The sequence below is a fragment of the Oncorhynchus masou genome, unplaced genomic scaffold (genome assembly GCF_036934945.1).
Source record: "Oncorhynchus masou masou isolate Uvic2021 unplaced genomic scaffold, UVic_Omas_1.1 unplaced_scaffold_1586, whole genome shotgun sequence".
Taxonomy (NCBI): Eukaryota; Metazoa; Chordata; class Actinopteri; order Salmoniformes; family Salmonidae; genus Oncorhynchus; species Oncorhynchus masou.
Window position 1 is genome coordinate 62,362 of NW_027005935.1, and position 26,326 is coordinate 88,687.

The following is a 26,326-nucleotide window of genomic DNA, read 5'->3' on the forward strand; positions in this document are numbered from 1 at the left end:
TATTTAAAGGGGAGATCAAGCTGATCCTAACTGTTACAGGCCTATTCCTATTTCACCCTATTCCGGCTTTCTTGATGCCTATAGTATTCTCTCTGGTATGCAAACTGGTTTCCACTCAGGTTATGGATGTGTCATTGCAACCTTAAAGGTCCTCAATGATGTCACCATTGCCCTTGATTCTAAGCAATGTTGTGCTGCAATTTTTATTGACTTGGCCAAAGCTTTTGATACGGTAGACCATTCCATTCTTGTGGGCCGGCTAAGGAGTATTGGTGTCTCTTTGCTAACTACCTCTCTCAAAGAGTGCAGTGTATAAAGTCAGAACATCTGCTGTCTCAGCCACTGCCTGTCACCAAGGGTGTACCCTAAGGCTCGATCCTAGGCCCCCCGCTCTTCTCAATTTACATAAACAACATAGCTCCAGCAGTAGGAAGCTCTCTTATCCATTTATATGCAGATGATACAATTTTATACTCAGCTGGCCCCTCCCCGAATGTTGTGTTAAACACTCTACAACAAAGCTTTCTTAGTGTCCAACAAGCTTTCTCTTCCCTTAACCTTGTTCTGAACTCCTCCAAAACAAAGGCTATGTGGTTTGGTAAGAGAAATGCCCCTCTCGCCACAGGTGTGATTACTACTGAGGGTTTAGAGCTTGAGGTAGTCACATCATACAAGTACATGGGAGTATGGCTGGATGGTACACTGTCCTTCTCTCAACACATATCAAAGCTGCAGGTTAAAGTTAATCGTAATCGCTCCTCTTTCACCCCAGCTACCAAACTAACCATGATTCAGATGACCATCCTACTCATGCTAGATTACGGAGACGTAATGTATAGATCTGCAGGTAATGCTACCATGTGTTTTCATGTTGTATTGCTAACATGCTGTGTTGTCATGTGTTGCTGCCATGCTATGTTGTTGTCTTAGGTCTATCTTTATGTAGTGTTGTGTTGTCTCTCTTGTCGTGATGTGTGTTTTGTCTTATATTTTATTTTATTTATTAATATTTTTAATCCCAGCCCCCAACCCCACAGGAGGCCTTTTGGTAGGCCGTCATTGTAAATAAGAGTTTGTTCTTAACTGACTTGCCTAATTAAATAAAGTGAAATAAAAAATAAATTTAAAAATCAGTTATAAAGCACCCTTCAGCCTTGTGGTGGTGCAAAATCTATACTTTTTTGTGTCTAAAGAAGGAAGTGGACCTGTTGATGTGTCTGTGGTTGATCATAAGACCTCTCTGTGGTGCTCTACAAAGACCCCAGTCACAAAACTAGTTTATTGCACTATAACAGACAGGTGCCATTGTTTCTGCATAGGAGTTAACACGAATACAAGCTAGACACAGCAGAACTTCTTACACTCAGCTCTGAGGGCCCATTATAACCAAATCAACTAAGTAAAAGGAGCATCACTTTGGTTTGATTTAGTTTTATTTTGTTCCTCTACTGAGTAAATAACGTTGCATTGACGTCACATCTGTAGTCGGTCTGAGCAGGCAGTGTTGGGTCAACGTTTGGTTCTGCAGTTGGTCAGTATGTGTGGAGGCGTATCCAGACTTGCTCTGCTTCTGGTGCTGTGGGGTCTATGCACAGCTGTTAACGGTAAGAGATCCCATTATGTATTTAATTTGTACACTAACCCTGAACCTAACAGGACTACTTACAGGGTTAGACCTACACAGTAATAAGGACACTGCATTGTAAAGATAACCACATTGTTCACTACAGTTTTAATGTAGTTAGTCAATAGGAATAAACTTTACTTCACTAGCTACTCATGCACTGTATTGTAAAGTGTAATTGCTAACTACAGTTTTAATGCAGTTACTCAACAAGAATAAACTTTAATTTTTACTTCACTACCACTAGCTACATTTACATTTACATTTAAGTCATTTAGCAGATTTAGCTCTTATCCAGTTCGACTTACAAATTGGTGAATTCACCTTCTGACATCCAGTGGAACAGCCACTTTACAATAGTGCATCTAAATCATTGGTGAGAAGGATTACTTATCCTATCCTAGGTATTCCACTCATCTTATGTTTTATCACAAGCAACACAAAAACAAAATGGCAACTATACAAATCATTCTTTAAGATGGTCAACATAACATTTCCAAATTCTATTAAATATGTATGGTTTAATGTGTATGGTTTAATGTGTATGGTTTAATATGTATTTTTAATGTGTATGGTTTAATGTGTATGGTTTAATATGTATGGTTTAATATGTATGGTTTAATATGCATGGTTTAATGTGTATGGTTTAATGTGTATGGTTTAATGTGTATGGTTTAATGTGTATGGTTTAATATGTATGGTTTAATGTGTATGGTTTAATGTGTATGGTTTAATATGTATGGTTTAATATGCATGGTTTAATATGCATGGTTTAATGTGTATGGTTTAATGTGTATGGTTTAATGTGTATGGTTTAATATGTATGGTTTAATATGTATGGTTTAATATGTATGGTTTAATGTGTATGGTTTAATATGTATGGTTTAATATGTATGGTTTAATGTGTATGGTTTAATATGTATGGTTTAATATGTATGGTTTAATGTGTATGGTTTAATGTGTATGGTTTAATGTGTATGATTTAATGTGTATGGTTTAATATGTATGGTTTAATGTGTATGGTTTAATGTGTATGGTTTAATGTGTATGGTTTAATGTGTATGGTTTAATATGTATGGTTTAATATGTATGGTTTAATATGTATGGTTTATTGTGTATGGTTTAATATGTATGGTTTAATATGTATGGTTTAATATGTATGGTTTAATATGTATGGTTTAATATGTATGGTTTAATTCCAGTTTGTTATTGAGGGTGGATATGGAGCTTTCCAATTGATGGCTTTATTTTTTATTGCAGCAAGTCGATCTAGATCACCAATATTTACATTTCCCAACAAACATAATCATGGAGATGAATGGATATAAATTCCTAGACCTAATGAAATGGTAGCACATACATTATCCCAGAATGGTGTCAGTTTGTCACAGGACCGCAGCATATGTAATAGAGTTCCTTTGTGCTTTTTGGGTGACATTACACACATTCTGGCAGGAGTATAGTAAGTCCTATGAATGATCTTACATTGCATTAGTTCATGTCTTTGTAGGAGCAGGTATGAACATTTTAACATATCTGTGACCAATGGTTCCCTTAATTTCTTCATTTAGATCTGTTTACCATTTGTTCATTATAGGTTCTGAACCATCAGGTAAAGTTTCAATCAGCCCTTGATATAACTTGGCAATCAACTTATTTGTCGTAGCAGCTTCTTTCAGTATTTAATCTATGCTAGATGCCTTAGGTTCATCCAGATTCTGTTGAAGTGACTGAATATGATTTCTGAGTTGTAAGAATGAAAGAAATCGGCCTTGGATAATGTAATTGATTGAATGACAGTATAGATCCATCATAGTAAACATGTTAAATGAATGATGCCCCTTTGGAACACGACTTAAAGATGTCATCACTAAATGCTGGAGGTAAGGTGGGGTTATAACATATAAGGGTGCCTGGCAATGTTGTGTCTTTCCACCTCATGAATTTGATGGTGGTATGATAGATTACACTGAAAAAACTGTGGAGATTGTCTGGACATCCTTTTTCTTATAAACCCTGTTTGATCTGAGTGAATTAACTTTTACATGACTGTTTCTATGCCAATGAAAAGCCAATACTTCAGCAATGATTTTTGTGATCTACATTCAAAAGTTATCCTGGGCAGAAGGATCCACATGTGGATCATTATCTTTCTTTTGAAGTAGGGTGATTGTAGCCAAACATGGTGACTGGGGAAGTTCATTTTTCTCTAGAGCTGCTGTGAGCATATAGGCCTTAGTAATTTGGAATGAAGGTGTCTATAACATTCCACTGGGAATCCATCATTACTAGGAGATTTCCCAATATGTAGATTATAGATGCCCTTCAACAGTTCACCTGGGGTGATGTTTTTTCCATACTCCTTTTCTCTGGTTCATTTATAATTGGTCAAATGGCCTTATTGAGGAAAATGTTTATATATTCCTTGCAACTTTTGTTTTGGGATTGATACAGGTTGTCATAAAATGTTTTAAATACTGAGCTAATTTCAAAGGAACCATTGAAAAATTAGACCATCTGGGGTTTGAATGCTATGGATGGTACATTACTCTTTCTTAAATTACCAAGCAAGCATTTCCCCTGCACTTTCACCATGCTCAACATATTGTTGCTTGGATATCATGGGCAGCAATCTCTGCAGATCGAGAGTTTGTTTTATATTCAAGATTAAAAGTGTTCAACTTTTGAAGGGTGTCAACATTTCTATCTAAACTGTGTTTTCTTTCTATGTCGTGGATTTTCTGTTCTATTATTTCTGATTCTTTATTGGTCTTATTTTTCTTATGTGAAGAGTAAGACATGATACAACCTCTCATGTATCGATTTAAGACCTTCCCAGACTACAGTTGGGAACACTTCATTGCCTACATTTATTTCCAAAAACATGTCTATCTGTGTGTTGAGGTAATCTCCTTATCTCCAATAAACATTGTGTTGGATCGCTATGTCTCTGCTATTGGCATGGGAGGTTTGAGCTTAAACGTGAAAGACAATGGGCTATTGTCCGTTATTATTCTAGGAAGCTATTTACATTCAGAAACACAGTCAATTAAAGCCAAGTTTACAATGAAAAAGTAACTTCTTGAATATGAGTTTTGGAGGTGAGAGTAATAGGAGTATTTTCTTTCAGTTGAATGTTTCTCTCTCCACAGTTCACACAGACCCATCTCTTTGATATTGTGGTTTAATACCTTAGACATGTTAGGAAGAGGATTTAGTTTAGTTGATGACTTGTCTAGAGTTGCATCCCGTACACAGTTAAACCCCCCATATCATTGTCCTGTTACGTTGAGATAGTTTTACTATACGGTTATGAATTCACTTTGGGTCGTCTTCATTTGGACATTAACAGTTCAGTAAAGTGTATTTTTCTTGTGCCAGGTTTCTTTCTACCATTGTAAAACGTCCATTTGGGTCTATAGTCATTTCTGTAGACTGAAATGGGACTTTTTATTAATGAGAACTACTCATGCTCAATCAAACAGATCTCATGAAATAATATATTCACAATCTGTTTCTCTTCCTGTTTACAGTGACTCAAGAGAAAACATTGGAGACCGGAGGAGCAGATTCCACTCTTCTCTGCCCAAACCAAACTCTCACTGACATCAGTACTGTAGTATGTCACAAAAATAGAGTTATACATGAGGGTCACGAGTGTAGAGTTTCACACGACGTTGAGACAAATCATACCAACAGCACTTGTGACCCCAGAGTCACACTGCAGACAGAGAATGACAGAGTGTTTCTACACATCACCAACATACAACCATCTGATGAAGGGAACTACACCTGTGATTGTACATATTATGAAGGCAATTCTGATATAAACATACATATTTCGGTCAATGGTAAGTGTTTGGTCTGATGGGATTGTTCACAATCATTTTAAAATGAACCACAGCATATCTTATCATCACATATTTAGTGGAATGCCTGTCATGTGGTAATGTAACGGATGTGAAACAGCTAGCTTAGTTAGCGGTGGTGCGCGCTAAATAGCGTTTCAATCGGTGACGTCGCTTGCGCTGAGACTTTGAAGTAGTAGTTCCCCTTGCTCTGCAAGGGCCGAGGCTTTTGTGGAGCGATGGGTAACGATGCTTCGTGGGTGTCAGTTGTTGATGTGTGCAGAGGGTCCCTGGTATGGGCGAGGGGACGGTCTAAAGTTATTCTGTTACACTTACCTTAATGTTCTGTCAGTGTTTTGTGTTCTTGTTTTGTAACGTCTGTCATAGACGTTACATCTGACAGAACTGAGCATTTCTGTAGTCACAATATTGGATTTTGTCATCAGTTCATGTAATAATGTCTTAAAATGTAGATACTGTCAACAACACGTTGCCTTAATGAAAATTAACAAGATGGCAGAAGAGAAACAAATAAGATCTTAATATATATTTTCCCCTTGCTCAGGGGCCCAAGTGCGAAAGGCCACAGACAACCATCTCTTCTATTGGGGGATGATAACAGGTGTTGCAGCATGTGTAGCTGTCCTCGTGTTTGGTGGTGTAATCATGAGGAAAATTCATCTCAGGTAAGATGATATTAATACATTGTTAAAAGAGTTGCTGTAATGAGTGTTTGACAGATTTTTGGTATTTGAATAATTACTTGGATGCACTGTTGTAGAAATGATGCATTCTCAAATACATTTTAGTTCTACAATGAGGATATAGTACTGAATTGGTGTCAGAAATACATGCAATGCTATGAGTTCATGGGGGCTTCAACCAAAATGTAAATCGAAACTAGGCTAGATGTTCAACTGACATGTGACCAGTGAGTAGTTTCCAATAGCTGCACTGTTGTGGCTTCTCACGTCTCATTTCCTGTCAAAAACGAGTGTGGTGGGAAAAAAACACAAACACTGCTCACAATAATTTTACTCTGGAAAATGTGCGGTGTAAAACATGTTTCAGTTGGTGCTATGTTAATTCAATCTTGTTCTGTTTTGCTCAACAGGAGAACACAGCTACAAGTGTCTGGAACCGTCAACGAGGTGCCACAACACTGCTTGCTGTTACCTGTTAGTCAGATGAAGGCAGCTGAGTCTTCATTTGCAACAGTTGCGTACATTTCACAATACATATCTGCGCGCAGCATTTCTGAAAAGACCGCACACATAGACTGCGCACTTATATTGAGATTCATCAGCTTGGCGGATGCATACACACGTTTCCTGTTATAGATCAGACCCATCCTGAATTCGTTCGCTTGTGAATGATCATTCAAATCAGCCTGAAAAGCCTCTTATGGTGACAGTAACGCCCCTTTTCGCTGTGTACTGAAGTGAAACCATTGCCGTTTCTAAATAGCAGTTCGCGAGCTTGATAAAATGTCTCTGAAGGTGTTGGCAGAATCTTTTAAACTTTTACAGTGACATTTGCTGAAAAAAAACTATTGCAAATTGTTGTGGACCTGTAAACATATTGTAACTTTTTAATATGCTCCACTGGCCGTGAATTCTGAAACGTTGTCTACTCGGAAAGTAATGACAACTACAGTACTTACAGTGGTAGCCTACTCACTTCAATACAAAAGATCAACTGTCTGTTCTTCTGTTAAAGTCAGCTGTTATAAACCACACTCCCTTTCACATGTTATTATAGCTTAATAGGCTCAATTAAATTGCCATTTATATTATGTTCATATATTAAATATTGTCTTTGAGAAATTTGTCAGGACAGTATTCAGACGTAGCCTACAAACGTCAATGGAAAAGGTGAACCTTCTGTTCTTCTGTTAAACTGTTCTTCGGATCGTATAGAGCAAAGTAGCTTATCCATTTAGTACTGTGAAGTGGGTCTAATTATATTTACGATTCAGTCATTTAGCAGAGGCTCTTATCCAGAGCGATTTGTGAGAATCGAACCCACAACCCTGGTGTTACGTCCGTCGTCAGATGAATGAGACCAAAGTGCAGCGTGGAAAGTATTCATGATTTTTAATATTGACCTCCAACAAACTACAACCCAACCGTAAAGTTCTGCAGGCTACACAGCACCTATACAAAATCAAGATCCCACAACTCAAGGTGGGAAAACGGGCTGCCTAAGTATGATCCCCAATCAGAGACAATGATAAACAGCTGCCTCTGATTGGGAACCATACATGCCCAACAAAGAAATAGAAACATAGATTTGCCCACCCAAGTCACACCCTGACCTAACCAAATAGAGAATAAACAAGGCTCTAAGGTCAAGGCGTGACACCTGGCCATGCTCTACCAACTGAGATACATGTGACTTAAATAACAGATGCGATGAATGGTAGCCTATCCTAACTTGTTGTAAGCCTCTAGGCAATGAAACCATCACAGTTTGAAAAGGTGAGGAAATTATTCTGCAATGATCATGGAAATGAAATAAATAGTAAAAATATACCTATTTCTAACTAGAAAATGGCATTTACTGAAGTAAATGTGATGTGTTTGCTAGTCTTGAAATACGTATGGTTGTGAAATAGTAGTAGTAGTAGTAGTGAAGGCAGTAGTAATGTTATTTATTTATTTATTTTTATTTACCGTTATTTGACCAGGTAAATTGACTGAGAACACATTCTCATTTGCAGCAACAATCTGGGGAATAGTTACAGGGGAGAGGAGGGGGATGAATGAGCCAGTGGTTGTGTGGTTGTGGTCAGTAGTTGTGGTCAGTAGTGGTGGGGTTCAGTGGTTGTGTGGTCAGCAGTTGTGTGGTTGTGGTCAGTAGTTGTGTGGTCAGTATTCTGTGTTTCTGGTCAGTACTTTTGTGGTTGTGTTGTTGTGGTCAGTAATTGTGTTCAGTAGTTGTGTGGTTCAGTGGTTGTGTGATTGTGGTCAATAGTTGTGTGGTCAATAGTTGTGCGGTTGTGGTCAGTAGTTGTGTCGTTGTGGTTAGTAGTTGTGGTCAGTAGTTGTGTGGTCAGTATTCTGTGGTCAGTCGTTTTGTGGTTGTGTGGTTGCGATCAATTGTTGTGTTCATTAGCTGTGTGGTTGTGGTCAGACATTTTGTGGTTGTGGTCAGTAGGTGTGTGGTTGTGTGATTGTGGTCAGTTGGTGTGTGGTTCAGTAGTTGTGGTCAGTAGGTGTGGGGTTGTGGTCAGTAGTTGTGTGATTGTGGTCAGTCGTTTTGTGCTTGTGGTCAGTAGTTGTGGTCAGTACTACTCAGTAGTTGTGGTCAGTACTTTTGTGGTTGAGATCAGTAGCTGTGGTCAGTAGTTGTGTGGTCAGTAGTTGTGTGGTCAGTATTCTGTGGTCAGTCATTTTGTGGTTGTGTGGTTGCGATCAATTGTTGTGTTCAGTAGCTGTGTGGTTGTGGTCAGACATTTTGTGGTTGTGGTCAGTAGGTGTGTGGTTGTGTGATTGTGGTCAGTTGGTGTGTGGTTCAGTAGTTGTGGTCAGTAGGTGTGGGGTTGTGGTCAGTAGTTGTGTTATTGTGGTCAGTCTTTTTGTGCTTGTGGTCAGTAGTTGTGGTCAGTACTACTCAGTAGTTGTGGTCAGTACTTTTGTGGTTGAGATCAGTAGCTGTGGTCAGTAGTTGTGTGGTCAGTAGTTGTGTGATTGTGGTCAGTAATTGTGGTTCAGTAGTTGTTAGTAGTTTTGTGGTTGAGGTCAGTAGCTGTGGTCAGTAATTGTGGTCAGTAGTTGTGTGGTTGTGGTCAGTAGTTATGGTTAGTAGTTGTGGTCAGTAGTTGTGGTTAGTAGTTGTGGTCAGTAGCTATGTGGTTGTGATCAATAGTTGTGGTCAAATCGATTGATTGATAGAATAGGATAGCCTGAACATGTGAAAGTTTGTTTAGTGTTTCTAGCTTGAATGGTTCAAGAGTTACAGTTGTTGAGTAGTTTATGCTAATTTATGTAAATGCATATCGTTGATTTAAATGAATTAGAAGTTAGGATAGCCTGAATGTTTTAAAGTTAGTCTTTTAGCTTACTTTTATTTTTATTTTTTTCACCTTTATTTAACCAGGTAATCTAGTTGAGAACAAGTTCTCATTTACAACTGCGACCGGGCCAAGATAAAGCAAAGCAGTGCAACACAAACAACAACACAGAGTTACACATGGAATAAACAAGCGTACCGTCAATACCACAATAGAAAAAAAGAACGTCTTATATATAGTGTGTGCAAATGGCGTGAGGAGTTAAGGCAATAAATAGGCCATAGTAGCGAAGTAATTACAATTTAGCAGATTAACACTGGAGTGATAGATGAGCAGATGATGATGTGCAAGTAGTGATACTGGTGTGCAAAAGAGCAGAAAAGTAAATAAAAATAAAATGGGGATGATGTAGGAGGATTGGGTGGGCTATTTACAGATGGACTATGTACAGCTGCAGCGATCGGTTAGCTGCTCAGATAGCTGATGTTTAAAGTTAGTGAGGGAAATGTAAGTCTCCAGCTTCAGCGATTTTTGCAATTTGTTCCAGTCACTGGCAGCAGAGAACTGGAAGGACAGGCGGCCAAAGGAGGTGCTGGCTTTGGGGATGACCAGTGAGATATACCTGCTGGAGCACGTGCTACGGGTGGGTATTGTTATCGTGACCAGTGAGCTGAGTTAAGGCGGAGCTTTACCTAGCATAGACTTATAGATGAACTGGAGCCAGTGGGTCTGGTGACGAATATGTAGTGAGGGCCAGCCGACATACAGGTCGCAGTGGTGGGTGTTATAAGGGGCTTTGGTAACAAAACGGATGGCACTGTGATAGACTGCCTCCAGTTTGCTGAGTAGAGTGTTGGAAGCTATTTTGTAGATGACATCGCCGAAGTCGAGGATCGGTAGGATAGTCAGTTTTACTAGGGTAAGTTTGGCGGCGTGAGTGAACGGGACTTTGTTGCGAAATAGAAAGCCGATTCTAGATTTGATTTTGGATTGGAGATGTTTGATATGAGTCTGGAAGGAGAGTTTACAGTCTAGCCAGACACCTAGGTATTTGTAGTTGTCCACATATTCTAGATCAGAACCGTCCTGGGTAGTGATGCTAGTTGGGCGGGCGGGGTGGGCAGCAAACAGTTGAAAAGCATGCATTTGGTTTTACTAGTGCCTATGAGCAGTTGGAGGCCACGGAAGGAGTGTTGTATGGCATTGAAGCTTGTTTGGAGGTTAGTTAACACAGTGTCCAAAGAAGGGCCAGATGTATACAGAATGGTGTCGTCTGCGTAGAGGTGGATCAGGAAATCACCCGCAGCAAGAGCGGCATCATTGATGTATACAGAGAAAAGAGTCGGCCCGAGAATTGAACCATGTGGTACCACCCCCATAGAGACTGGCAGAGGTCCGGACAACAGGCCCTCCGATTTGACGCACTGAACTCTGTCTGCGAAGTAGTTAGTGAACCAGGCAAGACAGTCATTTGAGAAACCAAGGCTATTGAGTCTGCCGATAAGAATACGGTGATTGACAGAGTCGAAAGAAAGCCTTGGCCAGGTCGATGAAGATGGCTGCACAGTACTGTCTTTTATCGATGGCAGTTATGATATCGTTTAGTACCTTGAGCGTGGCTGAGGTGCACCCGTGACCAGCTCTGAAACCGGATTACACAACGGGGAAGGTACAGTGGGATTCGAAATGGTCAGTGATCTGTTTATTAACTTGGCTTTCGAAGACTTTAGAAAGGTAGGGCAGGATGGATATAGGTCTATAACAGTTTGGGTCTAGAGTGTCACCCCCTTTGAAGAGGGGGATGACCATGGCAGCTTTCCAATCTTTAGGGATCTCAGACGATACAAAAGAGAGGTTGAACAGGCTGGTAATAGGGGTTGCAACAATGGCGGCGGATAATTTTAGAAAGAGAGGATCCAGATTGTCTAGTCCAGCTGATTTGTACAGGTCCAGGTTTTGCTGCTCTTTCAGAACATTTGGTATCTGGATTTGGGTGAAGGAGATGCTGATTCCAAGAACACAGGATGAGATGTTACTATCCTTTGTGCAAGCACTTCCAAGAGTTAATGAACAGTAAGCGTGGTGAAATTTGGGGAGCGCATCGTCAGTAGTGTACCTTTGGTTCCTAGGGTGTTTCGGCCTTTCACACTATACACCCTCCCCAAAGGCGGCCAGCGACAGGGTGATCAATCCTACGCTTGCGTCCCATTCCCAATTAGTCATAGGACTTGCCTTGTTGTTGATAGCCAACATCCCATGGGACTATGCATGGCAGGGGCGTCCTCCTCCCTGAGTCAAGCATTGTTGACCGCATACCTCCTGGCCCTCTCACTTCGGGGCCCAGCTGGGGTCTTTCCTCTTCATCCAGAGCCACTGACTGCTGCCTTCTGCCGCCTCTGATACAGTTTTGATTGCCGAACGCTGGCTCTGGCCCTTAATTCCCAGGTCTCTAAGCAGTCTGGTTGTAGATGTTGCCACAAAACCTCTGCAGCCCACCTCCACTGGTCGGACTTCTGTGTTCCAGTCATGATGCCGTGCTTCGGCAGCTAGATCAGCATAGCGCAGATGTTTTCGCTCATAAGCCTCTTCTACTGAGTTTTCCCAGGGTACTGTGAGCTCAATGATGAAGACCTTACTGAGTGAACGGGACCAGAGCACCATGTCAGGTCTTAGGGTGGTGGTTGCGGTCTCCGGAGGAAACACAAGTTGCCGGCCAATGTCAGCTAGCATTTTCCAGTCGCGGGCCAAGCGCAGCTGGTCTCGCTCTAATGGTGTAGAGCCGCTCTTCGGTGGTTTAGCCCCTTCGCGGACAAAGTTTGTCCGTAAGGAGTGTGATGCTGCTGTGGGTGGTAGGGAGTTGGTGGCAGCTCGCTTGTCCTCCAGGGCGGACGCAAGGTTTTTAAGGACTTGGTTGTGACGCCAAGTGTAGCGTCCTTGGGTGAGGCTTGTTTTACACCCTGTGAGAATGTGCCTGAGGTTGGCTGGCATGGAACAGAGGGCACAGTCCGGATCTTCACCATACCATTGGTGAAGATTAAATGGTGTTGGAAGGACGTCATATGTTGCTCTGATTGAAAAGCTCAACCGCCTCGCTTCCATGGCCCACAGATCCTTCCAGCTGATCTTCCTCTTCTCCACACTGTCCCATCGAGTCCACTGTCCCTGTTTGGCAAGAGAGACTGCCTTGGCCCACCTTGCAGCCTCCTCCTGATGGCGTACTTCCTGCACTACCATCTTCCGCCGCTCTGGTGCAGTGGCCTTACTCCAAGCAGCACGGCTAGTTAGCCCAAGGCCTCCTCTCCCTTGCTGAACATGACCCACAATGTCAGCATGTCTGAGGGCTGCTGTTGCCTCCTGGACTGCTTTTCCTGGCCTCCATTTGCGCCCAGTTGCCAAGGTCGGCGCGTTGTTGCTCACCACTGGGTCTCGAGATTCATTCAGTGTCATCTGGAGCCTGGTTTTTGCACACTTGAATTCCTCTGTTAGACTGGTGAGGGGCAGCTTGAGGACACCATCTCCATAGAGGCCTATGGTGGTAAGGCATCGTGGAACTCCGAGCCAATTCTTTAAGTAGCCTGTGACTCCTCTTTCCATCTTCTCCACTGTTGAGATTGGAACCTCATACAGTGCTAAGGGCCACAACACCCGGGGTAGGAGACCAAACTGCAGACACCAGGCCTTTAACTTTCCAGGTAGCTGGGTGTTGTCGATGGACTCTAGGCTACTACTGATGTCTTTGCGCAGCTGTTGCACCTGGTCTTTGTCCTTCAGGCTTGCATCATACCACCTTCCAAGGCTTTTTACCGGCTGCTCAGACACTGTTGGGATTTGGTCATCTCCGATGAAGAATTTCAGGTCAGAGAATACTCCCTTCACAATCGAGATGCTGCGTAACTTGGATGGTTTAATCTTCATACGGGCCCAGCTGATGTTCTCCTCGAGTTTTCTGAGCAGTCTCCTGGTGCATGGGACAGTGGTGGTCAATGTTGTAATGTCGTCCATGTAGGCTCTGAGTGGAGGGAGGCGGAAACCAGAGTCGACTCACTGTCCACCAGCAACCCATTTTGAGGATCTGATGATAACCTCCATTGCCATTGTGAATTCCAACGGAGAAATGGTACATCCCGCCATTATACCTACATTCAGGCACTGCCATGAGGTGGTGAACTCTGAGGTGGTGAAGCAGAACTGCAGATCCTGGAAGTACGACTTCACCAGGTTTGTGATGATGTCCGGTATGTGGAAAAATCTGAAGGCAGACCACAGGAGTTCATGGGGCACAGAGCCAAGTGCATTGGCGAGGTCGAGGAAGACTACATGGAGGTCCCTTTTCTCCACCTTGGCCATTTGGATCTGGTGCCAGATCATGCTGGAATGTTCCAAGCAGCCAGAGAACCCTGATATTCCTGCCTTCTGTACAGATGTATCGACGTACGCATTCCTTTGCAGGTACTCGGCCATCCTCTGGGCAATGACCCTAAAGAAGATTTTACCCTCGACATTCAGTAAGGAGATTGGGCGGAATTGGCTGATGTTCGCTGCATCCTTCTCCTTAGGGATCAGGACCCCGCCTGCCCTATGCCACACTTTGGGTATTATCTTCTTCTGCCAAGCTGTTCTCATAAGCCTCCAGAGGAACCTCAGGACGTCTGGTGCGTTCTTATACACTTTGTACGGGACTCCATTTGGCCCCGGGGCTGATGCTGTTCTTGACCGTCGAACTGTGTTCTCCACCTCTTTCCATGTCGGAGGGCTGATCTCAATATGATGTTCCGGGGGTTCAATGGGTGGAATATCTGATGGGATGGCCAGATGTTCATGTCGCTTTGAGTCAAAGTTTGTTGTTCTCAGGTGCTCCTCTAGGTCTTTATTTGTTGTTTTTAGAGCTCCACTTTTTTCCTTTGTGAAGAGACTTTTAAGGAACTTGAAGGGATCTTTATAGAATCGAGTTCTAGTTTGTTCTTTCTTCCTTCTGCGTTTCCGTAGGTTCTCTGCTCTACGGAGGGATGCCAACCGGGTTTTGATGTCAGCCTGAAGTGCCTCTATGCCCTCCTTTTCCACTTCCGAGGCCTTCTTCCACTGTTTCTTAAGCTGCCGCCTTTCTTGAACGAGGCGCTTGATTTCTTGTTGCCTCCTGGAAACTGGTGGGGCTGGAACCTTTCTCCCGCCTTTTGCCTCTTCCACTCCAAATCTTTCTGTCCCGTACTCATAGATGATGTCCCCCATCCTCTCCAACTTTTTCTCCACTGTGCCTCGAAGTTTCTCGAGGGTCAAGGTAAGGTCAGTATTCACTGTTTCCCACAACTTCTTGTCACTGGCGCCAGGCCACTTCACATACGGTCTGTGCCCTGGTAGTCTCCTCTTGACTGCAGGTCTGGGAGGCTGGGTGAGTTCCACTCCTGTTGTTGGTTCCACCTCAGTTGCTACTTCGGTGCTTGAGTTTACGTCCTCCATGACAGTGGTACTGATGCACTGCAAACTATGGTTTGCGTCCAGTTGCTGTGCTTCATTCGACTGATTTGATCGCTTTCGCAGAAAGTAATCAATGCGAGTTCTCTGTCTCTCTTTACCCAAACACCCCTTCTTCCCCTGGTGGATCCTCAGCCCATGGTGTGATGTAACTTTCCTCCAACCACAGACACATACCTGCATCTGTTTGTGGCCCACTGTTGCATCAGAACTTGTGACAGTTGCTGTGGTGTTCTCTTGTGCTGTGCTCTCATTACTCATAGTCGTTTCCAGTCCAGTCGTTACCATGTTGTCAGCCGATGAGTCATCTTCCGCCCCCGCTCTCGCAGACTCTAGGGGTATTCTCGTATGTTGACTTTCTGTAGCTAAAGCGGGTGTTTCCAACATACTGCGAAGCATGGGAAACTACAGGAATGGGAAGCTACCCCATGACTGTCCCAGTGGGGTCTATTCCCTCCTGTCAGCCGTCTCTCCGTGCCGCCACAAGGACTTTCCCCTGTTGTCAGCTGATCTTTCTCAGCAGTCACTGGACAAGTGCAGATATTCAGATTCCAAGAACACAGGATGAGATGTTACTATCCTTTGTGCAAGCACTTCCAAGAGTTAATAAACAGTGAGCGTGGTGAAATTTGGGGAGCGCATCGTCAGGAGGCTCGGGCAAGAAGCTGCGGGGGGTGCGTAGCTATTGGCCCGGGGTTGGGGTAGCCAGGAGGAAAGCATAGCCAGCCATAGAGAAATGCTTTTGAAATGTTTGATTAACATGGACTTATCGGTGGTGACCGTGCTACCTAGCCTCAGTGCAGTGGGCAGATGGGAGGAGGTGCTCTGGTTCTCCATGGACTTTACAGTGTCCCAAAACTAACTGGAGTCAGGGTGCAAATGTCTGTTTGAAAAAGCGAGCCTTTGATTTCCTGACTGACTGCGTTTATTGGTTCCTGACTTCCCTGAACAGTTGCATATCGCAGGGACTATTCGATGCTATTGCAGTCCGCCACAGGATGTTTTTGTGCTGGTCAAGGGCAGTCAGGTCTAGGTTGAACCAAGGGCTATATCTGTTCTTAGTTCTACATTTTTTTTGAAAGGGGCATGCTTATTTAAGACGGTGAAGAAATTACTTTTAAAGAACTACCAGGCATCCTCGACTGACGGGATGAGGCCAATATCCTTCCAGGATACCCGGGCCAGGTCATTTAGAAAGGCCTGCTCTCAGAAGTGTTTTAGGGAGCGTTTGACAGTGATGAGGGGTGATCGTTTGACTGTGGACCCATAGCGGATGCAGGCAATGAGGCAGTGATTGCTGAGATCCTGATTAAAAACAGCAGAGGTGTATTTGGAGGGCAAGTTGGTCAGGATGATATCTATGAGAGTGCCCATGTTTATGGATTTTGGGTTGTACCTGGTGGTTTCCTTGATAATTTGTGTGAGATTGAGGGCATCTAGCTTAGATTGTAGGACTGCTGGGGTGTTAAGCATATCCCAGTATAGGTCACCTAACAGAACAAACTCTGAAGATAGATGGGGGGGGAAATCAATTCACATATGGTGTCCAGGGCACAGCTGGAAGCTGATGGGGGTCTATAACAGGTGGCAACAGTGAGAGACTTATTTCTGGAGATATTATTATTTTTAATTAGAAGCTCGGACTGTATAACAGAATTTTGCAAGCTATTTCTGCAGTATATTGCAGTAAATCTCAGAATTTTTGGTGGCCTTCCTAAGACAGGATTCAGACACAGCAAGGACATCAGGTTTAGCGGAGTGTGCTAAAGCAGTGAGTAAAACAAATTTAGGGAGGAGGCTTCTGATGTTCACATGCATGAAACCAAGGCTTTTTCGATTACAGAAGTCAACAAATGAGATTGCCTGGAGACACGCAGGGCCTGGGCTAACCTCCACATCAACCGAGGAACAGAGGAGGAGTAGGATGAGGGTACGGCTAAAGGCTGGCAAAACTGGTCGTCTAGTGCGTTGGGGACAGATAATAAAAGGAGCAGATTTCTGGGCGTGGTAGAATAGATTCAGGGCATAATGTGCAGACAGGGGTATGGTGGGGTGCGGGTACAGTGGAGATAAACCCAGGCACTGAGTGATGATAAGAGAGGTTGCATCTCTGGACACGCTGGCCAAGAAGCAGGATCATTTTTAATAGCTACTGTAATAATAATTCTGTAATAATGCCCAAATTACACGAGTGGGAATTTATTGCCCTCCCTCAACATGTGCTCTTAGCCAATTGTCTGACTTGCTGTCTAACTATACTAACTCTGAATTATTAATTTGGGGGTGATCTTAATCTGGATTGTTTGATGCCAGCTTCTGATAACTTTCAGCCTATCTTTATTGATCTAAATATAACTCAGCTGAACCAAACCGCCCCAACTTTAAACACCCGGAAAAATCTACACTTTCAGGTATTATTTTGACAAATGCTCCTCATAAGTATACAGACAATTTTTCTAGTGAGTTCAGTGACTATTGTCCCATTGCCTGCATAAGAGCTGCAAATCTACCTAAATCTTGCCCTCGCTTTATTACAAAGAGAAATTATGGGAATTTCAATTAGCAACAATTCTTGTTGAAAGGGGGGTTGTGTCCGATACCTCTGACTCAGATCAGGCCCTAAATTATTTTACTTCTTTGCTCAACTCTATTGCAGATACGCCTGCTCTGTTCAAGAAACTAAGGGTAAGAGATAGAGCTAATCCCTGGTTCACGCATGAACTATCAGAGAAACTTCAGGAGAGAAATTTAGTGTGGACTACGGCTAGGCTGATTCTACGTATGACTGGCAGTCCTTCAGACACATGAGAAATAGATGTTTATCCATGATTAGAAAAGCGAAATCAACATACTTCTTGAACTGTGCATCTGAGAATGGTGGGAATTCAGCTGCTGTCTGGAAGGTAGTGAAATCTCTGAAACAAAACTCCATCCCTCATTACCCCAGCAGGTTATAACAGCCTCTCCATAACAGATAAGATGGACATTTGTAGTGCTTTTAATAACCAATTTGCCTCAGCGGGCCACCTATTTCATAAAATAGCTTCTGAAAACTAGAATTTAGAATGTTTTTTATTAACTTCTCATTCTATTCTTAATGGACACCAATCTGGTTTTAGACGTGGACAAAGCATTGTTTCAGCAGCAACACTTAGATGATGTGCTACATTGTTTAGACCATAACATCATTGTGCTGCCTTATGTTTTGACTTGTCGAAGGCATTTGATACAGTTGACCATTTCTTACTTACTCTAAGGTTGTCTGAAATGGGCCTAGATCAGGCATTTTGCAATTGGTTCAAGAACTATCTAACAGACAGGACCCATTGTTTGCTTACTGACGCTATCAAATCTAGTTTCCTCAATATTACGAAAGGTGTGCCACAGGGGTAAATTTTTGGTCCCTGTTCTCTTCACTATTTTCATACACATCACTGCATTTTGTATAGTTTTCTTAGCTGGGAGTCTCTGACAACCAGAAGAGCCCAGAATTGGCTATTTTTTTGTATATAAAGCGGTTCTTCAGAGACTCCCCCATCACCTCGGCTCATGTATTGACTGGAGATCCAGCAATTTTCAGACCCGCTCTCTGGACTGGCTGGTTCTAGAGGACCCGTGGGTCTCCACTGACCTGGGGACAAATTATTTTAGTTTTTATGCCTCAGCTCATGGAATATCCTTCAGGCAACTTTGAAATTAGTGTTTGTTTTGATTGATCTTGTTGTATTTACTGTACTAATATTATGTATGTTCATGTTCACAGGGCTCCCTTACAAAAGAGACCCTGGTCTCAATACTGACCCACCCTGTATAAATAAAAGTAATAAATAACAAATATATTTATTCCTATGATTCTCATTCAAACCCGTGTTAATTTAAGAACATTTTAAATGGCTATAGCTCAAAAAATAGACACAGCATCAAAAATCTTTTGACAAGCAATCTAAACTGGAGCAATCTGGACATTTGGAAGTTGGTTTCTATTTTAAAAGCTTAAATCTTTTAAACTTTAGAGTGAGCAGAATAAATATAATAATTATAGGAAGAAGAAATCTAGAGTTGCTCTTTGCTTAGCAAGGACACCTAATTATTTTAGAATGCAAATATAAAATAAATAGATTTTTTGCACTTCTCACTAACCGCGAATGATTGCATGATATTTAGCTACCGGTTTTACCGTTCTGAATAAGTGTGTTATCATATATTCCTGCACAATGCTACTACTAGGCTACGTATGCCTTCTTGCACTGCAATACTTCACCACTTGAACTCGTGGTCTAAAGTTAGCATGAGGATAAGCACATTCTCATGTCAAGTTCAGTTTTTATAAATGACAACTTTTGCGTGGAAACGGGCGCAGGCACGTTATGGGGGATATTTTGTGCGTACGCAGCGTTTATTCATGAGGCCCCTGCAGACTACGCTCTTTCACATTTTCAATAGAATTTTACACAGCCCCATATGTTATTCTACAGTGTAATATGGTGACTATTGTTAATGTCTTTGTAGGAGGAGCCACAGGACAATGAGCCCTACAACACGTTCACAAGGAGAGACAATGGGATTTACTCAACTCTGCAGCTGCCGCATCCTAACCCCTGACCTCTGGCACCGTTGACCAATGGCGACATGGCATTAGACACCTTCTCGTAACATACAGCTAGCTATACAGCTATATGGTAGAGTGGTAGATATGCATTTACTGTGAATATTTTGATTAGTGAAAATGCATTTTCCCTTGTCTGACTTGCCATATATCAGCCTCTCCTTCACTGTAGATGTTCTGTGGTTGTTGTAAATATCAACACATACTGTCTGCAGGCTGCACATCTGTTATGGAAATACAAGTGTTACATGTCTAAAAAAGTATAGCTGTTGTGTTTGCAGATAGAACAAAGTATGTTTCTGTGGAGATCACCTGATCCCAAAGTCATTATCTTTTCCACCAGGTGTCAGTGTACTGTTGTAAAATACTAACATTGTCCTGTCATGGACATGAATGGAGAAATCAGTAAAAGTCCCAACTGCCACTGTATTCAAACTGTAACTTTAAAATACAGAATATTAATGTAGACCTGTGTTGTAGTTTTCTGTTTCCTATATAGGCCTGGCTACATGAATTAGTCGACATGTTTAAGTGCATATGTTAATTAAAAAAAACACACACAACAACGAGTAACGAGCTGGATATGATTTATTACAACTGTTTTTCCCACAAAATGTATGTATTCTGTAGCCTATGTACTTCTGTGGATGCAAGGCCAGTCTATTTAAAGCATGAGATAGTTGTTTCATGGTGGCCGGTCTGTCGTTTCCTTCCTGCACATCAGTTAGCCTGACTACCAAACCACATCTCTCCGGCCAAACACCACGCCCACTAGCGTTTCTTCTCCACCATGAGTCTGGATTTGCTTTCTTTCCCAACATCTTAAGAATGTGAAAACATTCCCACCATTCTGATTGGTCCCAGAAACTGATGGTTTGAGCAAGAGTTGGCTTACATGAATCATGTAATTTGCTTTGATACTCTGATTGGTTAAACTTCTAATTGCTGGTTAATTTATTTTGATGTCAGCACAAATTATTTCTAGTATGGAAACTTTTGTCATTTATACTTGAATAACTTTGAAAAACTGTATTCACATATATCTATGTCCTTATTGTCCATTAATCTCTAGTGGATAGGCCATAAGGTTCAAGAGAAAATTGTCTAATGAAAAATCATCTAATCAACAATAACATTATTTTTTATTAACTCTAATTGTATATATGTTACATGTGATAAGGCCACACAGAGGGCCAAAGATAATTAGACATGTGATAATCTGAAGTGATAATCTGAAAAAAACTCACTAAATTTTATAAAATTCACCCCCAAAACTTGAAAGTTGCCAAAATTCTGGTAGTTTAAGGGTAATATACCCTCCCTTTGAAACCTTAAATTGAATAGATTAAATTTAACATTATCCATAAGGAACATAAATTGTGGCACGTCACACAAGATAAAGAAACAGCAACACACATGACAGATGCACATGCTTACAAGGTATATACAAGATAAACATTTAAAGCTGTACTGATGCCGTCTCTTGGTTTTAAGAGGTCAAAACATGAGTGTTACCTAATGGCAGAACTGCATATTGATTGTTCAGTGGAAGTGTCCAATACGATTGATGTTCCCCTCTTACATGTGTGGTCTTTGTAAATGTCTCAGAGAGATTTTTGGTTTCTCCCTACAACCTTGAAACTGACCTGCACAACTCTCCCTAGGCCCTAGGGTATCATGACCCGAGACAAACCAGGCAACGAAGATAACTGTTATAACAGGCTCAGTACAATATCTTTAAAAAGGACTGTTTTTAAAAAATGGATTGATTGTCACAGACTTTTAAAGATAAAATAACATGAACCAGATGAGTCAGTAATGATCAGGTGTGTGTGGCAATGTGAATACAGTCACTCAGTAGTCATCGAAAAGGGTCCTGAGAAAGAAAAGAGGGGGAAAGAAAATCATAATATTTCAATTGGATGAAAACACAGGTCATTGTGAGGTAATAAGATGGTCTGACAGCCATTGTGACAAACATTACAGAACAGATATTAACATGCAGCTGAGTGCATGATGCTGTCACCATGACTACTCTATGACCACCACAAAATGACATCATTTCAGAGCTTCTTCCTCAAGAGAGAGACGACAGCAGACTGTGAGAGAGTGAAGGTGTAAACCTACCTCTTTACAGCCTCCTGAGCTTGGCAGACGAGCTGAGGGATTTTATCCAGAAACAAGAGGACATATTTGAATTATGTTTTGATTTTTGGGTTGCTGTAATTTATACTAAAAGTTTTGTAACATTCTCAATATTGTCTGTTTCACACTTTCTATCGGGATAATCAAATGAAGTTGTAAAAATACTCACATTTGTGACGGACTGGAGCTTGGTGTGAAAAAGATCAAAATAGACAATGTAGCGGCAGGAAACATACACCACAGAAATACATTTCCAAGTTTCATTCCCAAGTTTCTTGCTAAATGAGAGAGATTACAGAAGACGTTAAGACTATGAAAGTATGAGAAGGTAAAACTACTTCTTAGTCATCCTCCGCTTGGTTGTTGAGTTGTTTGGTGAGCTGGTTGTTGAGTTGTTTGGTGTGCTAGTTGTTGAGTTGTTTGGTGTGCTAGTTGACGATTGTGACCTGAAAAAACAAAAGGTAATAAAATTATTACTTATCTTAAATAGCTGTTAAAAGTGTTGAAGAGATAATCACATGTGTGATGAACTGGAGGTTGGTGTGACACTGAAATAAATCAACATCAACACTGTACTGACAAGAACCACATCATCTGATTCATTATTATTTTATAACAATTATTTAATGATGAAGAATGATCTTTAGAATGAGCATCTTACTGTTTGGATGTTGGTGGTGTCTTTAAGGGAGTTCTGCTGATTTCAGGGTCAGGAACTGGGGGTTTTCTACATTAAGTTAGAGATCAACTAGTAAACAACTGGCAGTCAAATCACATTCAATTCAGAATAGCTGTTTTCAGTATCAAGGAAGGAAATGGTTTTTCATCTACCTGGAAGAGGTGTCTTTTCTCCTCTTTTGCCGCCATATTACACAGAATACAGCAATGAGACACATTAAACACAACACTGCACCCATCACTCCACCAACCACTGTACCTGTGAATGACAGAGATGTCAAGAGAAGACAGAGGTCAACTTCCCAGGTACACTACACCAAAGCCTCATACATGTAAATATGGCTCTGCACCACACCTGAAAGTTGAATAGGAAAAGAGCCAGTCAATAGGTTGATTATGACCTGTCATTATTAGAATAACAACCACTTACCACTGATCCTGTCATCAGAGACCTGAGATTGACCTAGCACAGAAATACACAGGCAGCACTTCATCATGACATCATGTTCCTGATCATGTCAATATATTACACATTGATCTATAGACATTTCTCACCAGTAATTGAAGCTGGAATCACCATGGAAACATTCTTGGTGACATCACTGAAGGACATAGAAGCAACACACCTAACCTCTTTGTCAGTTAGACTGGACACTACCACTGTTACAGTAGTTGTCATAGTGACAGTCCCATTGGGATGGGTGACATCAACCATGGTGGAATGTTCTATCATGATGTCATCCCAGGTTAATATAGGAACAGGTCGTCCAGTAGCAGAACAGGACAGAGTGGTGTGACTGTTGTTGGTTTGTGTGATGAGGAGTGAGGGTCCATACAGCTCTATAGAACAACAACAAACACAGTTTACAGTGAATGTAAATACCATAATGGTTTCATGCACATTATTTACTAAATTATTCCATTTAAATGATTTACTACATGATTCCATTTAAATGATTTACTAAATTATTCCATTTAAATGATTTATTAAATGATTCCATTTAAATGATTTACTAAATGATCACATTTTGATGAATGGTTTCAAGACATTGGAAATATGAGCTGTTAAAATGGCTGCCTGAAGTTCTGGAGAAGTTGTTCTGGGTCAGTCATTTACAGCACATTATGTTGTCACATTTTACCATTGACTTTGAGGCAGGTCCTTCCGCTGATAGGTCCATCTGGAAAGGTGTTAAACAGACACTTGTAGCAGGACTCGTCTCCTCTTGACAATCCTCTGATGACAATAGAGCAGCTCTGCAGTCCCTCGTCTTCAAACTCCACTTTCCTCTGAAAAGGTGGGTTGACATGGGGACCGCGTTTGCTGTAAGTGGCCACATTTTCATTCACCCCAGTTGTCTCTTTTTGCCAGGTGACTTGCCGCACGTCTTTGAGTGTCATGAGCTCACAGGTTAAGACTGCATCTTCTCCCAGGGTTGCTGTGACAAACTGCTGTGTTCTTACCAACTGAGAGAGCCCTGCATGAAGACAGTTACAATAGTTCTTCGACACTAGTAGTACTCAGAATGGTCAGAAGGGGGACTACAGTGGTAAGGGCAGTCTAGGCGGGAGGAAGTTATGGCACCTGTTGTAAAACTATCCATTTCTATCAATTTCAGGATAGAATATACATGATATGTGCCTAAGGCCACAGCATACCTCACCATTAAAGGACCCATTAGAGCGACATCAATCATTCCATACAGTAAGAGCATGGAGCTGCAGGTGAAATCATGCATTTACTATAGTCAAATGAACTGGTTTGTCAACAGTTAACACACATTACGCATGTGTAACCGGTGTGAAATGGCGAGCTCGTTAGCGTTTCAATCGGTGACGTCACTCGCTCTGAGACCTTGTAAGTCGTTGTTTTTCTTGCAGTTGGGGTTCAAGATAGAGGTTGTCAGTTGTTAACGTGCGCAGAGGGTCCCTGGTTCGAGCACAAGGAAATGGCGAGGAGAGGGATGGAAGCAGAACTATTACACAGCGGCAGAAGGGGAGGGTGATGGATGGGACAACTTTTATAAATAAAAAACATAAGACCAGGTGATGTTTTGAAGCCACTGCGCCACCATTTTTGTACTCCTCCACCACTGTTTAAAACGTTTTGGAACATACAAAAACGCATGTATAAATGTCCAGATTTGTTTTCAGACACCTCTGTGTATAGCTCAGCTCAAAATGTTCGTTTATTAACCTTTATTTAACTAGGCAAGTCAGTTAAGAAATGTTTTTCACAATGAGGGCCATTAGTCAACTTTACAGATCAAATATGATCAAACACTGTATAGCCTCAAAAAACGTATTTTGATATCATGGATGGTCAATCCTTGCATCCATATATCTATGAATTTGGGAGCGGTTACATTAATCTCATAGTTTAGTAGCACCCTCTAGTAGCTTAAAGCCTCATGTATCTTGTCCTAGTTCTGTGAAACCAAAACTACTTTTTGCTAATAAATACGAATGATTTAACAATTCAGAGTTGGAGGCTATTTACTCATGCAACAAGAAGATTGAGCTACAGCTTCAATATGACATGTATTTCGTGTTGTGAAATTAACAGGCTTGTCAATAGTTATGAAAGCACACCATTAGATCACGACATTGGCACTAACAATATCGCGCCACTTTCAAAGTGGTAGTCAAATACGGTATTATCATGCATAAAACCGATATAACTCACCAGTATGGAGGGATATGAGCAGAATAAACAGAGAGTTGCAGAGTACAGGAGACATGGTGAAAATGTAATTTACTACTACAGTACAGTAATAAAATCTGAGAAAAAGAGCGGGAAATTCCTTCTTCCCGTATGGAGCAGGTGTTGGGCACTTGGGACAAGGAAACCTGCATAAAAGTGAAAGTAAACTTGTTCTCTGTATTCTGTCTACAGTCACAGTTAAACTCAACCCATTTAGTATTGTGTATATCTGCTGGGGAAATTTGCTCAGGCTTTAAATTCTTCAGAAGCAGGAAAATATTTCAATTGTTCAATTAACTGTGGAATCTAACACAACAAGCATCTGGAAAGTCTGTATTTACATAATAAAATAAATTACGATATGAACTCAAACTCGACACACTTCAATCTAATGAAAATAGGATATCAAACAATCGTCCTCAACATGACATGAAAGCGGTACCGATGCACCAAGACTGGACCCTGAACAGCTTCTACTCCCAAGCCATAAGACTGCTAAATAATTAGTTATATAGTTAACCAATAGCTACCGGACTATCTGCAATGACTATTTTTACACTAACTAATTTGACTCGTCACGTACGCTGCTGTCACTGTTTATTATCTATCCTGTTGCAGTCACTTTATTCCTAGTTAAATGTAAATATCTACCTCAATTACCTTGTACCCCTGCACATTGACTCGATACCCCGTGTATATAGCCATATTATCGTTACTCAATGTGCATTCCACTGACAGAGGAATCATAGATGAGATCTGACAAAAATGTAACTCAATAATACATGACGTAGGACAAGTTTATTAAAATGCATTGGAGAGACGGAGCACATGAGAACATACACGATATCTGAAGACGGTGGGCCTGGCTTCAGCTTTTGTATCTGTGGTGTAGGGTAAAGCAACAATGTTGTCATGGCAACATTTTCAGATGACGATGTTGTTTCTCAAGGGCTACGGGACGTTCCGAACTTTGGCGCAGCCTAGGCACTAATGACGCCAAAAGCATTACTTTACTTATGTAATTATTACTAGTACTTAATTGATACCCAATATTTACTCAACCAAACACACATCATAAGTCTTTTTTTTTTACTAAGACAAGAACTCTTACACCTTATATCAATAAAAGTTCAACACGTGCTATCATTTTGAAATGGAATGAGGTTAAATAAATGAAGGATAAAATATTGCAGACAAAGAAAATAAAAGGACTAATGTTATATTTTGTGTGTGAAGT

General features: G+C 41.4%; 2 protein-coding genes across 3 annotated transcripts; one reads left to right on the top strand and one right to left on the bottom strand.

Moving 5' to 3' along the window:
• The first annotated feature begins 1,391 nt into the window (after positions 1–1,391).
• LOC135531431 (uncharacterized) lies at positions 1,392–20,109 on the top strand. 2 transcript variants are annotated; one of them, XM_064959477.1, is made up of 5 exons: positions 1,392–1,604; positions 5,158–5,475; positions 6,038–6,158; positions 6,587–6,689; positions 19,466–20,109. In XM_064959477.1, exons 1-5 carry the CDS (start codon positions 1,538–1,540, stop codon positions 19,556–19,558), a joined length of 702 nt encoding a protein of 233 aa, XP_064815549.1. In that variant the 5' UTR covers positions 1,392–1,537; the 3' UTR covers positions 19,559–20,109. The 2 variants fall into 2 exon arrangements, with proteins under 2 accessions (XP_064815549.1, XP_064815550.1); XM_064959478.1 differs by having other exon boundaries at positions 6,587–6,623.
• A 23-nt stretch (positions 20,110–20,132) lies between these two features.
• Positions 20,133–25,196, bottom strand: LOC135531432 (OX-2 membrane glycoprotein-like). The gene is made up of 10 exons (XM_064959479.1): positions 25,072–25,196; positions 23,528–23,863; positions 22,941–23,225; positions 22,816–22,848; positions 22,539–22,644; positions 22,369–22,434; positions 22,046–22,153; positions 21,877–21,894; positions 21,690–21,721; positions 20,133–21,438 (listed from the first exon to the last, which is right to left on the bottom strand). Exons 1-9 carry the CDS (start codon positions 25,124–25,126, stop codon positions 21,694–21,696), a joined length of 1,035 nt encoding a protein of 344 aa, XP_064815551.1. The 5' UTR covers positions 25,127–25,196; the 3' UTR covers positions 20,133–21,438; positions 21,690–21,693.
• Positions 25,197–26,326: the final 1,130 nt, after the last annotated feature.